Here is a 15,344-nt window from a genome sequence, read left to right on the forward strand (position 1 = left end):
GTCCAGTACGACCAGCGTCACTGTCAGCGATAACCGGAACCATACGAGGGTGTCCACCGGAAGTGTAACCCCCTTGTGACATCTGGTCAATGTCTTCTTCCTGTTCCGCAAGCGGAAGTGAAGATGCCTGAGCAGTCGACGAAAAGTGAGGATAATCACGATCTCGACACACTCCCTGTGGTATGGCACAAGAAACGCCCTCGAGACGGGAGGAAGTTCTCGCTGTTGGACGCCCTTGTAAGTCACGTTCGTCACCCACCGTCGCGGAACGACAGGTGACTACACGTGCCTGACCAGACATACCTTGACGGTGAGGGACACCGGAAGTAAGGTCCATGCACGAGAATGGCCTCTCGTAAATATCGTCACCATCCAAAACGTCGGCCGACGTAACGGTGGCAGCAGGAAGTCGCAGACTAGACAAAGACTCCACCCCGACAACCCTAGAGGGAAGTTTGGAAGTAAGGACACTAGCAGGCTTCCTTCCCTCCCCAAAAATGTCTTTCAATTGACCTGCAAAGGTCTGGAAAATATCCAACATCTGTTCCTTATCTAAAGGAGCGTTGCCAGCCGGCACGCTGCTAAGTACAGGAGAAGCAGAAACATTCGGCAATTCAGTAGGTGGATCAATCACCACGCTAAAAGTAGCTGAAGTGGCTGGGTCTACAACATGTACGGTTGGCTTAGCCTTAGCTTTCTTCGCCAACCGTTTAGACGGCGTATCCGTGTCTGCCGACGCAGCACGTTTCTTAGCATCTTTGTCAGACATGTTGCGACCGAAAAAGTTCTAGAAAACAATTCTATCACAATTTCCCTAGCCAAACAAAACAAGCATGAAAAGGTCTCACCCGTGAGGAAAGAATGCAGAAAACCAGGGAAAAATTCAGATCACCAAAGCTGAAAACGGGTCGAAAACCCGGAGCGTGAACCAACACGTCTGAGCAGCTCAGGCGTTGGAAAAGAAGTGATTACAATATGGCGGCCGCGTGTCACGTGACTTCAAGGGGAGCCTACTCTCATAGATCACGTGGTCTGGTGACCATGGTTATGTGATGTTTTCTTTGGGGGAGTGGCTTCCCTTGTGTAACCAGGAAAGCGTGTTCAACGTTTAAGCACTTAACGGAAGTAAATTGCTATGAATGAGATTTGGGGAAGTAATATGTAATATAATAACACTTTATTGTCCATTAAAAATATATAATTTATGTGAAGGAATGGTTGGCAAGAGTGGTGAACCGTTGATGAATTCTCGTTTCGTACCCAATCCGAAAATTTCATACCACCGTTTGATTACCCATAAGGCAATGCTTCCTTCCACCTACAACTTGTCAACAAGAAAGAACGCGTCCACTCAGTCCGCAAAGTTTTTTGGTTTTTCCTGCGTTTTCATCGTGGGATCACAGTATTGAGTATCAATTTGCGTTCTTCTGTTGTTTGATGTATTATCAGTGAGAATTGTGCATGTCGTTACATCCAATTTTCCTTTGAATTGGGCGAAGCAAAAACGATCCTTTGTTCGGCGGGGGCCACGCGATCATAATGGTTGATGCTATGGCTTCCCCACGCGATCGGGGACAGAAGCCAAACTGGGACAAAATTCTGATTTTGGGTCACTCCTTCGCTCGAAGATTCGGCGAATTTCTTCACAAGGACACGGAGGTGTCGGAAAAATTTGGTTTCGGGACCTGCGAAGTCAATGTATTTGGAAAAGGGGGTTGGAAGATCGGAGACCTGAAAAAAAAAAAAAACGTAGGTCAGACGTTGGCCGCTGTTGGAGCACCGCAGCTTTTTGATACTGATGATAGGCGACAACGATGTTTCTGGTGATAGTTCGCCAGAGGAGATTTCCGCGCATTTACTTGCAGGTATTTCCTTGATACAGAATGCTGCAGTAGGGGTCAAGAACATTATCGTGTGTCAGTTAATGCCTCGTTTTCAGTCGCGGGGGTATCACACATACCGGTTTGACCCAGACTACAACGTCGCTGCACTGGAGGTCAACAACCTACTTCGACAGGGCGCTGCTGACTGCAGCAATGTGTTATTCTGGAATCATGAATTTGTCTCTTTCCCACAGGAAAGCGGTTCAAAATACCAGTGCCTGCGGAGACATTTTTTGGACGACGGAGTGCATTTAGCAACAACAGGGAATACCCGTTTGTACAAGTCTCTTAGACGAGCTATCACCCACAGTCGGGCTTGTATTCGTAGATAACAACATGTGGAACATTATAAGATGTTTGGTGGCTTGTTGACGGACCAGCTTTTTTGTTGGTCCAAGGGGACCATATCGTCTTTTGTTTCATCTTTATCGACCAAGGCCGAAGGCAGTGGTTGATAAATATGAGACAAAAGGCGATATGCTCCCCGAGGACCAACAACAAAGTGCTGGTCTGACAACAAGCTACCAAACATCGTTTTTGTCATCATTTTGGTTGTGCAACAAAATGCACAATAACCCACAGGGAGACGAATTTTTAGAATCCAACTCCGGGCCACAAAGCATCGTCACAGTAGCACGAGATAACACGTCAAACTTGTATGTGACGTCAAACGTAGCTTGTTGACGCTTTTCTTCCAGTCTGAAAATGTACAGAGCTGCGATCATACCTGTGAATTCAGTAAGTGTTGAGCATATTTCTTTTCTTTTAAGTGTTTATGACTTTTCGTTGTGGATTTTGCGATTACAGAGATAAGTTGCAAATTGACCATGAGTCGCTGCGGTAATTATCAACATTGATTGGGTCTTTGAGAGTGAATGCTTACAATCGTTGTCCTCGGAAACACAAATCCAAAGCCACGATGGTTCCACACATCAAACAATCCGCCTGATTGGCTTTTACTTTGACAATCCACGTTTCTTGAACTTGAACTTGAACTTGAACTTTACTATGTGGTAGGCTGTGTAGCCTTTACATAGGTCCTATTACTAGACTGTAGCATGAAAGCTCAAACCCATTCACCACCTCGAGTTATTGCATGGGGAACATGAGATTTATTTACCAGGTGTTTGTGAATGAAAACTCGTGAAAATGATGACAAAATTTTATATCCTCAAGAACAAGGTACATACCGGCACAGATGCATTGAGATAGACTTGGTTCATTCCATTGGCGGAGCGTCCAAGGTTGGACAAGCCTCTGGCCACCGTCTCTTCATCCAGGACACCCCCCGGTGAGAGCTGAATTGTAAACAAACATAAATTATATCAACTGCCATGTGGTCAAACAAACACTTCATTTCTTAACTTTTTCTGACATATTTTAGGTTTTGTAAAACTCTTTGAGCAAACTTTTTCATTCACAAAATTAATGTTACACATGCTACCTCTAATTTTTCAGATTAACATTGTCAATGCCTTTTTCCACAGCTGTCTTTTGGTTTAGATTAGTTAAGTTTGTGCAGACAATTGCAGTAGGCCCTGAAGCCCATCTATTATGTCCCATAAATATATTTTTACATTTTGTTTTATTTGCAAAAAAATATATTATCATTCAAACTATAACATTTAATTTGAAACAAGAAAGTTGATTTCTCAGTTTGAGATAATAATGTATTGTATTGTATTTTAAAGGAAGTGAATCATCATTGATAATTTTGTGCACATTTAAGGTTAAAAAACTATGGCTTTATTTTCAAATCTATATATATATATACGACTTGTGTCTGTGTGTGTGTCTGTGTGTCTGTGTATTTGTGTATTCGCCATGCACGGCCAAAGTTCTCGATGGATCTGCTTCAAATTTGGTGGGCATATTCAGGTAGACCCGGGACACGACACAACCTGGTCGATATTTCAACACGTGCTCTCAGCGCGCAGCGCTGAACCGATTTTGGTTCAACCTCAGCTATTTTGGTTCCACCTCAGCTACCCGGGCCCCCATACCGACACACCAAAGCCAAAGTTCTCGGTGGATCTTTTTCAAATTTGGACACCGTATTCAGCTACACCCCGGACACAATATCATCGATGAGATATTTCAACACGTGCTCTCAGCGCGCAGCGCTGAACTGATTTTGGTTTTTGTGTTCATTTCACCATTATAAGTAACTCTTCCTTATCTTCTCCAGTGTTTGGCGTTTATCTCCCTTCCTTCGTGTGGCTTTCCCGTTCAGTTGTAAGTTACTATTACTATTTTTAGAATGTCACTGCGCTGTCCACTGCGCTGTCCACAACGCTTCCCTTGCACCCGTAAGTTGTTCTTACTGTCAAAGTGAAAAGGTCGAATCAATTTATAGCCACGCGAAAAATACACTCTCACCTATCTCTATATATTTATAGATACAGATATGCATATATATATATACGGCTTCTCTGTGTGTGTGTGTGTTTGTGTGTGTGTGTGGGCAAAAACCTGTGTATTGTAGAGTTCTGTTTGTGATGTGGTCTAGCGGCTTTTGTCTGTCTGTATGTTCTGGCATGTGAGAAGCCACAGCAGATAATATAGGGCTAAGAAATAAGCTCTAAAATTCTCAATCCCGTTTGACAGGACTTCGCCTTCAAAGGTGATTGTGGTGAACCGCCACGCTGTCTGTCTCTGTCTCGCGCCGTTCACCCCAAATTCCCGTTTCTGAGGTTCTATTTTTAGAATGTCACTGCGCTGTCCAGAACGCTTCCCTTGCACCCGTAAGTTGTTCTTACTGTCAAAGTGAAAAGGTCGAATCAATTTATAGCCACGCGAAAAATACACTCTCACCTATCTCTATATATTTATAGATATAGATATATACATATTTATATATACGGCTTCTCTGTGTGTGTGTTTGTGTGTGTGTGTGTGGGCAAAAACCTGTGGATTGTAGAGTTCTGTTTGTGATGGGGTCTAGCGGCTTTTGTCTGTCTGTATGTTCTGGCATTTGAGAAGCCACAACAGATAATATAGGGCTAAGAAATAAGCTCTAAAATTCTCAATCCCGTTTGACAGGACTTCGCCTGCAGAGGTGATTGTGATGAACCGCCACGCTGTCTGTCTCTGTCTCGCGATTCACCCCGGCGAAGCCGGGTATTCCTCTAGTTAGTAATATAGTAGGTAAAGGTAAAGGTATAGGTATTCCCATAACCATCTGGTCGTAGGGGAGAGAGATGTTAGAGATCTCCACTTTTCTGGGGGCCAGCTTTTTTTTATGAGGGCGGTGCCCATCTCCTCTCCCTCGCTGCCTTTGCCTTCCCCGGCCCTGAATAGGGTCAGGTACCCATTTCCAGCTGGGTGGACTGGAGAGCGCTCGGAAAAATCGGGTATTTGTATTTGTCCCCGAGTGGGGGACGAACCACGACCTCCAGCGTGAGAGGCAAGCGCTCTAACCACTGCGCCACTCCGCTCTCCAGTATAGTAGACTCCGCTTAATAAGGTCACCTTGGTGCAGGACAAAAGTGGCTATATTAAGCGGGTGGATTTAATAAAAGCATAAGCATAAAACATAAGGAAAACTCCGTGCAGTCAGAAATTGGCCTCAAAAAGCGGGTGGCTTTATTAAACATGGCCTTAATAAGCGAATTAGTTTGGCACTGGTGTTATCGCCTAAGCCTTGCGGCCCATAAGTTTGTCCCATGATTCTCTGGTTGCGTACAATTGGAGTTTTATTTCTTGACTTGTCAAAGTCGACGAATCTTTCTAGATATGTTGTGGATTTGTCCAGGAGATTTTAAAATTGTTAGTACTTGATGCAAATTTGAACGTATCGGATTCCAGAACGGTTCCACCCTGTTACTGAGCATGTTTTTTCTTGTGATAATTAGTATTACAGTGTTGTATAAGGATTTAACTTACATGATAATAACTGTTTCAATGTTAACACAAACACACACACACACACACTTGAATACTGTTGTAAACAAACCTCTTCTTGTGTGTCATCTTCATCATCCACTTTTGCAGCAGGCTCAAATTCTAACATATCAGCCGTATCGCCCACATCAGGTGACTGGCCAATATCGTCCAGAGTCAGTATATCAGTAGCTGGCACTAAATTGTCTGGGTCAGCATCCATGTGGTAATACTGACCCTCCGGCTGAGGAGAATCAGTGATCGCATCCACTTCGTCCGCCATTTTGTCGCGCTGCTATGGCGACTTTTCTGCTTCGGGCTGAATGACATTTTGAGCTGATTTATTATTTAACCTTATGTTTTTTTTCTGTTTTGATAGTTACTACAAATATTTGTCACACACGCACACACACAAACATACACACAAACTCATGCACACGCACATACACACACACATTTTTTTTCTCTCTCTCTCTCTCTCTCTCTCTCTCTCTCTCTCTCAGGTGCAAGCGGTGTGTGCGGAGCTGAGGTAGAGGTTACATGCCGAGCCAGTCTCAGTGATTATCAAAAATAATGGTCGAAGTTAGCGGATCATGAAAAATGTAACCTCTTTATTCCTCCTTTCTTCAGTTATTCAAAGAAAAGATGAGTTTTTGTGCGAAAGTTTGATCGAATCATATTCACCCAACCAGTCTGATCGAAAGGGGGAAAAGTGGTCAAAATTCAAATCTCTAGTTTTGTTTTTGAAATATATGTAGATCTATAGCTTTTCATCAAGCAGAAATACTGTAGTATCTGATGTACATTAGAAAAAATCACTGGTTCACATGGTTCTTACATAATCTAACTTTTAAAGCTGGTTTTTGTGTGTATGTTTGTATGACGAGAGGACCCGAAACGGCTGTACGGACTGAGACAGGAATTGCAGAGAATGTTCTTTGCCACTCGAGTCGTGTCATAGGGTACTTTTGGAATAGTAAATTTGAAAGGATTCTTTAAAAAACGGCGGAAAACATTATATACCCTGTGAGCTATTGAGGATCCTCCCCGTCTGGGCTGTCGAAACACAGTCTTAAAAGACGTTTTCAAAAGATACACTCGAAGCACTTGTGGCGAAGTTATGTTGCGCAAGCAGACGACAAGATCTAAATATCTAGATCAGTGTAAGAGCAATCCGTTAAAGAACAGTTACTCCGCTTATTCGTCTTCAGTTAAGCTTATTTCCCCTGCCATAAGTTTCCTTGCAGATCTGCAGTCGCGTAGTGAAATGAACTAGTGTCATCGGAAGATTCTTCTCAGTCAATGATCAAAGCACAGTAAGTTCTATGCTGACAAAAGTCACTTTAGGAAAACACGACCATTGACTTCATTTATGAGCCCAAAGGTAACATATACGTACAGTCGGAATCGTTTATAACGTAACCAGTTATAACGAATATTGGTCATAACGAACATTTTATTTTTTCCCTGCCAGCGCTGTTCTTAGTTATCACTAAAAACAAACTGGTTATAACGAAACCGGTTATAACGAGAAACTGCTTACAACGTCAGCATTTCTTGTTCCCAGACCAGAAAAAGAACCGGTTAGAACGAAACTATGACGCAAATCCAACTTTTTTGTAACTTATGACTTATGACGTCAACTTTGGGAAGTAATTCATACAACAAGATGGCGACTAAATATTGATTATAACGAACATTTTATTTTTTCCCTGCCAGCGGTGTTCTTTGTTATCACTATAACGAAACCGGGTATAACGAATATTGGTTATAACAAACATTTTATTTTTTCCCTGCCAGCGGTGTTCTTAGTTATCACTAAAAACAAACCGGTTATAACGAAAATGCAAAGCAGAAACAAAGGTATAACTTTTGCAACTTGAATTTGTTTGTTCTGTTATAGAGTCACGCTGCAGCTAATTTTCCTTATTCAAATGTATCGTTGCTGATCTGTGTTGACCATTTCATTTTGCGTTCATTTATGGGAAGATTATTATTTAACGACACTATTATTTTAATCCAACTGGATTGCTAGTGTCGCGATAGTTAAGCATTTGTAAACACTGTCAAGTTGTACAGGTTATTTTTGTGCTTCAGTTTTAGTTTGAAAAAAGAATCCATTTTTCCATAAATATGTAGTTCCAAAAGACAAGGATAATTAAAATTCATTACAAATGAATTTATTTGAATTGTTTTCACCAGTTTCTATTTGTAAATTGCTTGATAGTTTAAAGGCATATGTACGCGCTCCCGTGTTTACAAAGTGTAGTTTGCCCATAATCGATGTCAAACGCACCATAAGACCATATAATGACGATATGTCACCATGCGCGGACCATAATACATGCATTACAGCTTGTTCTAGCCTCTGAAAAAGTGAGGATGTCAACAAAGCCGCGGTGTTAGCTCCCTTGCATCAACGTTACATGTGTTGCCAAATCTATAAATAGGACGATCCAGATCAAAATGAAAATTAACATATCTCAACATTGAAGGGGTCCTAGACCACAATATTTTGCAGGGAACTTAATTTAGCATGTCTCCAGCTGTTGGTAAAGCAATTAGCGTGTATAGTCATCGAGTACATATGCCTTTAACTAAACATCTAAGTGTTGTTTTTTTGTCTATTTTCTTTTCCGCCTGCAAAACAAAGCCATTATTTTGTACATCAATTTTTAGACACCAGGTCTTTTGTTGTTGTTTTTATTTCATTGTTACATTCTTGGGTACAAGGTTATGGCCTAATAAACAGATTTGTTGAAGAACAGAATTCGATGTGTGTGTGTGTGTACGTGTGTGTGTTTGTTTATTGTTTCAGGCAAACTTTGGTATTTCTGTTGAAAACGATCTCTCTGCTTAATTATTCATTTATTTGACCGTTGTATAGACCACAAAACAGTTGATAATTCTCCACTTGAATCTCCAGCTTTCCCTAGGCCTGTTGCATACCCCATACCCCCCCCCCCCCCCCTCTCTCTCTCTCTTTCACCATCTCTCTCTCTTTCGCCATCTCTCTCTCTCTGTCTCTCTCTCTCTCACAGTGACACACACTCTCTCCGTGTATATATCTCTCTATCTCTCTCCGAGTCTCTCTCTCTCACATGTACGATTATGTATGTACCTCATTGAATGTTTTAATGATATGACAAAAAGATTACTTATGCAACAGAAAACAATACTTATTTGCCAACATTTTACCATTTTTACGTTGAAAATGTGAAGAAACCGGTTATAACAAATTTTTCCTCTTGTCTTCGTTATAAGCGATCTAATCGGTTATAACGAAAATCGATTATAACGAATAAAAAACGTTTTCCCCTGAGATTCGTTATAAACGGTTTCGACTGTATTTGCTTTTCTGCTATGAAGCTCATTTGGAGTGATACGCTGATCGAAGTGGGGTACCCTATGTGTGACATCAGCCGTATGCAGATTACGCCTCAGAACAATCTCGCATTTCACAAAGACAACAATAATTTGCAACATTTCAAGAACTGCATCAGTTTTATTAGATACTATTTCAACAAAAACAGCACAAACACGACTATTATCAACAACACAGAACGGGAGGTAAGTCTTCAAAGACGCACCAAGTGTGCGTTCCCGTTTTTGGACGCCATTTTTGCTAGCATTTTCACAGTACATCTTAATATTTCCAGATCTATTGAATGATTTTGGTATTTTCTTTGATTGTGCCGATTCTCCTATCTCTCTGGCATGTACTGGGTGCTTTGTGACCAGTTTCTCCCCAAGACTGTATTGAACAATGCGTCCGTGTGAGCTGACCCCCACTTGTGACCAGTAGCAAAGAACAACTCATGTGTGTGTGCTGTTCAATGTCAAAACAACAACAAAGTCAGTACATGACGTGTGTTTTGTAGTTCCTTTGAAGTTTCGGTCAACCTGAAACGCCCAAATATGAAGCTGCTGATGAGGTTCGACTCCCGGCGTTTGCGTTCAAACTGAGTCATCACCAGTGCCTTGCCATAGGCAGAGCGCCTGGACATCAGAGGCAGAGTGACCATCCGCACAAAAATGTGATGCCACGGGACGGTTAGTGCTTATAAAAAGTGAGTAGCAAGTGTTTAGTTTTCAATGACTGCATTTTCCCTCACACACACACACACGCACAAACACACACACACACACACAAACACACATGCACATAGCTGCTGTCTCCTTCTCAGTCTCTCTATGTCTCTGTTTAATTAACATATTTGGATCACTAACTCTTCACTGAAATTCAGTGTTATGTGAAGTAAGATTAGTGAATGTTGCTGCTGATTCTGTTGTTCTTACTGTTCTTCCTCCCTGCATAATCTTTTTTCTCCTTAAACAGTTTTTAATTTTTTTTTATTACTACAGTACGTCAATGGAGTGTACATCAGAGATGTGATGGGACCAAAAGCATTCCAGAATGAAACAGGTAACTTTTTAAACTGGTCTTCATTATATCACATCGCCCATAACCATTGTTCTCGCAGACCATTCTTTCTCAGACTCCCCTATCTCTTTTAATAATCATAAAACAAGAAGTAACTTACCAATTTCAGAGACATACATACAGAGATGCAATTTCAAGAGTAGTTGAAGAGTATCAAATCAGTGAAGACTCTTCGTGGCTTGTGGTTAATCAGTGAGACAACTTTCTCCAAGAGACTGTGCAACCCATGGAAGGATTTGAAGTAAACTACAGTCCAGATGAAGGAGAAATGAAAATGAGAGCGTGAGAAAATGTCCCGTTAGCTGTCTCAGACAAAAGTGAGGAGTGCCAGATGTTGGGTTGTTGACCACTGATGTACCCATTTCTCTCTATTCAGTGCAGGCCACAACCCTATTTATCTGAGGTGTCGGGTTGTTGCATTCCACACTCACCGCTCCTTGCTGTGAGCCCTCCTGCCACAAGGCCAGGAGATATCACTTACATGTTGGCTTGTTGCATGCATTGCCAGGCCTTCTGACCACAAGGCCACTCAGAGCTACAACACCGCAAGACCCAGACAAGTGGTTGTGGCATAAACTTCTCCCTCCCTTTCCTTGCATCTTGAAAAGCCACAACAGTATACTGCCCAGTATGTGGTTGTGGCTTGCACCAACACCACACATCCTTCCAGTGCAACAACCATATAGGGCTTATATCTTGGAAATTACTTTTTGCATGAGATCCTTGTTTTAACATAATGTTTATAACTCCCTTTCATACATAAAAGTATTAAAATTGAAAATTGTGACTTTTTGGAGATAATTATAATTTATGGTTGTGGCTCTGACGTGAAGTTGGAGATATAGGGTTGTGGCTCTGAGCAGACGAAATGCATGATAAAATAATTCTGCAATGTTTCTACCAATACAACATATTCACAGACTTCATACACTATCTGACTCGCACTTGCACAGCTAGAATTGAAGAGTTCATTGCTTCCTCGATCTGTATCAAATACCTGCCTTCTTAAAGATGTTACAGCAAACATTATAGGTGCCACTGTGGACTGGAAAAGCCCACCTACCCTAACCCCAATTATTTGTCAGTAAATGTTACCATGAAACCATCTGACATAATATTTTTTTTAAATTATTTTGACAAATAAAGGGAAAACAGGGACTGTCGGCACAAATGTTCCAGCCTGTACAGTTAAAATATCACAGAAGAATGTAAGGTAGTTGTATTTGTAACACAGGTGTATCTGTCACAAAATAAACTAAATTTCTGTCAAGTTCTGTTTCCTGATATTCAATCATTGTGCAGCAATAGGGGGCAACACTTTATGTCGCTCCGACCCCGGTCTGTTGCCGTGATCTGAACCCAGGAGTTGCCGACCGCCTGATAGAGGTCTGGCTTCAGGAAGGCGGGACTTGGAGGAAGAGTTGTATCCCCTCTCGTCAATCAAGCTCAGCGGGTTGACCTTCTCCGTGGGCAGAATGTCATTCGACGCGGGCTGGGTGCTGGCGACGGGCGCACCGGGATGCGCTTTGGGCGACCCTGGTCGCTGCAGCTCCGTGGCGGAGTCAAGGTCGGAGAGGTTGGAGCCGCTGGAGGTGTTTGAAGAAGTGGAGTCAGGAGAGCCGGGGATGATGGGAATGTCGGGGTTTGGTGGGAAGCAGGTGGTGGCATTGTTGTTTGGGGCGGAGGTGGCGCGATTGTCGCTAGTGCTCTCCAGTCCAAGTCCTTGCTGCTCCTCCACTGTCTGGGGGGCTGTGCGCGGGAATCTGCACAGGAGTATGTGAACAATGATTTGGTTGCCAGGATTCAGAAGAAACCCCCTTTTAAGACCTCCACAACTCTGAGAAAATCAGGTCCTAAAAGGGGGGTCCCCACTGTAGGATGATGCATACAAGCATGCGCACCATAAGGAACCCAAGTTCGCACTGAAAGTCTCAGGGCTTGGAAACCTGAACACAAGCATGCAGGAAGACTTTTTTTTTAAATGGGTAGCAGCCCGAATTTCCAAGAGGATCACCTCACAGAACTATATGAATCTTATCCTTATCCAATCCATCACAAACATCACAGTCTATACATCAACGCACAAGTATAAATATTTGTGGTTTTTTTGGAACTCTTCAAATTATATTTTTAAAAAGGTGCTTTGTAAGTGGCAAGAGACCACAAGACTTACTGTGTGAGAATCTGCTCATAGATGGGAGGCACGTAGCCAGCGACCACCTCTTTGGCTGCGCTGTGACGTCTCTTGTAAGATTCCTCCTCCTGCACATCAAAAAAAACTATTCAATATATAATGTCCCACACAGCAACAACCAAAACCCACACCCTTAACTCACCTGGCAGGATTCAAACCCAGGACCTTCCAAACTGAAGGCCGAAGTCCTAACCATAAGGCTACACGCCCGGGGTGTCTTACATTATTATAAAGTCTCCAATCGTTCAAAACACAGGAGCAGCAGCTTACCACAATGCCCCGGCCAGTGGCTGAGCCCATGGGTCCCCGTGCCTGCAACATGCTGTCAGGGATGGACGGCTTGGACCAGGTTCGACCCCCCAAAGCGTTGGTGGAAGCGGCACCGGTCATGGCCTGGTAGTTGTCGCCCTCCGTGATGTCGGTCTGGTAGGGCTGGCTGCTGGTGTCTGGCGTTGAGGGGCTGACCCCCAGGTAGTCCATCACCAGGCGGCGCAGATGGCGATACGCATCCGCGATGTCATCTGAAATACGTTAAAATCACATTTAATGTGTGTATTCCAAACCTCAACATGGCTCAAATAAAGCATTCTCTCCATATCTCTCTACCAATTATCTTTTGTTTAAATCGCTTTTCAAATCCAAGAACAGGCTCATAATAAACATCAATGGAAGTAATTCCAGACATAGACAACAGCAATCAAGTGAGATCTACATGTTGAACCAGTTGAAGCCAAGAAAAAAACCAATCATCCCATGGTGCTGCTTGCTGTGAGTTTTTCTCACGCAGAATATTCATACTTAACATCAGGCATGGGAATTGAAAATTGTAAAAAAGGCTGAAAATTTATAACTGAAGACACGAAGCGTCAAGTCGACAGCGCGAAGCGCCTAGACTTACTAGGGGGGTCCGGGGGCATGCCCCCCCGGAAAAAAATTATCCAAAGAACCCAGATGGTGCAATCTGGTGTCATCTGAGCTCCAAGTTTGCCATTAAATTCTGTTTTTAGAATCGTACCAATTTCTGCTTTTTTGAAGAAAAAAAATATATACATGTATTATATGGTTTAAATTTGTTAAAAAATTGATCTGTTGAGACAAACAGGAAAATGTAACATGTAACACAATCTGTGCAATCTGGTTTACTTTCAAACATAAAAGTTCAAGTAACTGAGGCGGGCCGTAGCAGGGCGTGAACAAAGTACGGAAAGTTTTTGCGGGCTTTTGCGCAAAGGCAAAAGTAACCGGTGCTTTTTTTGTGTGCCTCCCCCCTTTATTTTTTCGGCGGACACTTTTGCTTTTTCGGCGGAACAAAAAAAAACAAGAGGCGAAGCCTTCACGGCTCACGTAAGAAATCGACAAACAGTAACACAAACTCAATCACTCCGTCACACATACACACACACAGTAAGCATACCGTCGCGATATAACCTTGAACGGTTGAAAACGACGTTAAACACCAAATAAAGAAAGAAAGAAACATAAGTGATACGGTGCAAGAGTGCGAGACACTAGATCTAGATCTGTCTGTCTGTAGCCTACTTTTTACATTTAGTCAAGTTTTGACTAAATGTTTTAACATAGAGGGGGGAATCGAGACGAGTGTCGTGGTGTATGTGTGTGTGTGTGTGTGAGTGTGTCTGTCTGTGTGTGTGTGTGTAGAGCGATTCAGACTAAACTACTGGGCCGTTCTTTATGAAATTTGACATGAGAGTTCCTGGGTATGATATCCCCGGACGTTTTTTTCATTTTTTCGATAAATACCTTTGATGACGTCATATCCGGCTTTTTGTAAAAGTTGAGGCGGCACTGTCACACCCTCATTTTTCAATTAAATTGATTGAAATTTTGGAAAAGCAATCTTCGACGAAGGCCGGGGTTTGGTATTGCATTTCAGCTTGGTGGCTGAAAAACTAATGAGTGAGTTTGGTCATTAAAAATCGGAAACTTGTAATTAAAATTATTTTTTTATTAAACGATCCAAAAACAATTACATCTTATTCTTCGTATTTTTCTGATTCCAAAAACCTATACCAGACCTGTTTACCAGTACGATTTGGGCGTATTTTGTACGCCAAATTATTATCGGTACGCAAATACGCGACACACGCACAAAATACGCCTGAGAAAAAGTCTAGAATACGTTTTCCGGTGTTGGTGTGCTGATTACGGAATGGTACAACTGATACCGGTTTCGGTCGAAGGGAGATAACCATGACAGCGAGTCTTCAGCTGTGGAAACCTTGTTCAGTTGTAACTTGTTGGCACGTGCGATCGTCTGGACAATCGTGGCAAAATGAAGCGGAAAAATGTGCCCGTTTTGGATGACTGTACCAAGTCTAAACAGCAGAAGCAGCAGATTTTCTTGGAGAAATATAAGAAAAAGCCAGGAATTGTGGAGTCTACTATGGGAAAAAGTCATGCACACTGCAAGTATTGTAAATCAGATTTCTCCGTTGCCCATGCTGGGAAATATGACATCGAACGACACTGCAGTTCCAAAACTCACCTGGGCAAGGTTGCTGCAAAGAAATACGCTGAAAGCTGCCAAGGAATTATGAAGTTCATTCCCGCAAAGCAAATCCTGCCAGAAGAAAAGGCTGTAGTCCGCGCTGAAGCAATGTCAACCGCAGATGTTATTTCACGAACTTCATCTTTTCATTATCAATCTGTTTGGAAGACACTGGTTATAATGCTATAAACTGACAGGTAAATAAAATTGTTTTATTCCTGTTGTATTGGAAGGAGTTAAATTCTGAAGGTGTTCACAAGACATGCTATTCTTACACAAACACGTTTGCACCCACGCGTACATTTTCCCTAGCCCATATGGCTTTGCTTGCAAAGTACACCAACTTTTTGAAAAATACACTCAACCTTTTGGGAAAGTACTCTTGCCTCGGGTTTAGGGTAAACAGGTCTGCCATACATATGTTATATTTGG

General features: G+C 42.3%; 2 protein-coding genes and 1 long non-coding RNA gene across 3 annotated transcripts in view; 1 reads left to right on the top strand and 2 right to left on the bottom strand.

Moving 5' to 3' along the window:
* The window catches only part of LOC138965192 (leucine-rich repeat and guanylate kinase domain-containing protein-like), a 41,204-nt gene extending 35,052 nt beyond the window's left edge, over window positions 1-6,152 (bottom strand). Inside the window, exons 1-2 of the mRNA XM_070337311.1 lie at window positions 5,839-6,152; window positions 3,074-3,181 (exon numbers count right to left, since the gene is read on the bottom strand). Of these exons, the coding sequence (XP_070193412.1) occupies window positions 3,074-3,181; window positions 5,839-6,048 (318 nt within the window). The 5' untranslated portion in view covers window positions 6,049-6,152. The remainder of the gene's footprint in view (window positions 1-3,073; window positions 3,182-5,838) is intronic.
* A 743-nt stretch (window positions 6,153-6,895) lies between these two features.
* On the top strand, window positions 6,896-8,535 carry LOC138965189 (uncharacterized). The gene is made up of 2 exons (XR_011455351.1): window positions 6,896-6,975; window positions 7,993-8,535. It is a non-coding gene; the product is annotated as an uncharacterized lncRNA (long non-coding RNA).
* Window positions 8,536-9,250: 715 nt separating this feature from the next.
* The window catches only part of LOC138965191 (leucine-rich repeat and guanylate kinase domain-containing protein-like), a 40,026-nt gene continuing 33,932 nt past the window's right edge, over window positions 9,251-15,344 (bottom strand). Inside the window, exons 14-16 of the mRNA XM_070337310.1 lie at window positions 12,674-12,924; window positions 12,383-12,471; window positions 9,251-11,972 (exon numbers count right to left, since the gene is read on the bottom strand). Of these exons, the coding sequence (XP_070193411.1) occupies window positions 11,501-11,972; window positions 12,383-12,471; window positions 12,674-12,924 (812 nt within the window). The 3' untranslated portion in view covers window positions 9,251-11,500. The remainder of the gene's footprint in view (window positions 11,973-12,382; window positions 12,472-12,673; window positions 12,925-15,344) is intronic.

The sequence above is a fragment of the Littorina saxatilis genome, linkage group LG4 (assembly GCF_037325665.1).
Source record: "Littorina saxatilis isolate snail1 linkage group LG4, US_GU_Lsax_2.0, whole genome shotgun sequence".
Classification (NCBI taxonomy): domain Eukaryota; kingdom Metazoa; phylum Mollusca; class Gastropoda; order Littorinimorpha; family Littorinidae; genus Littorina; species Littorina saxatilis.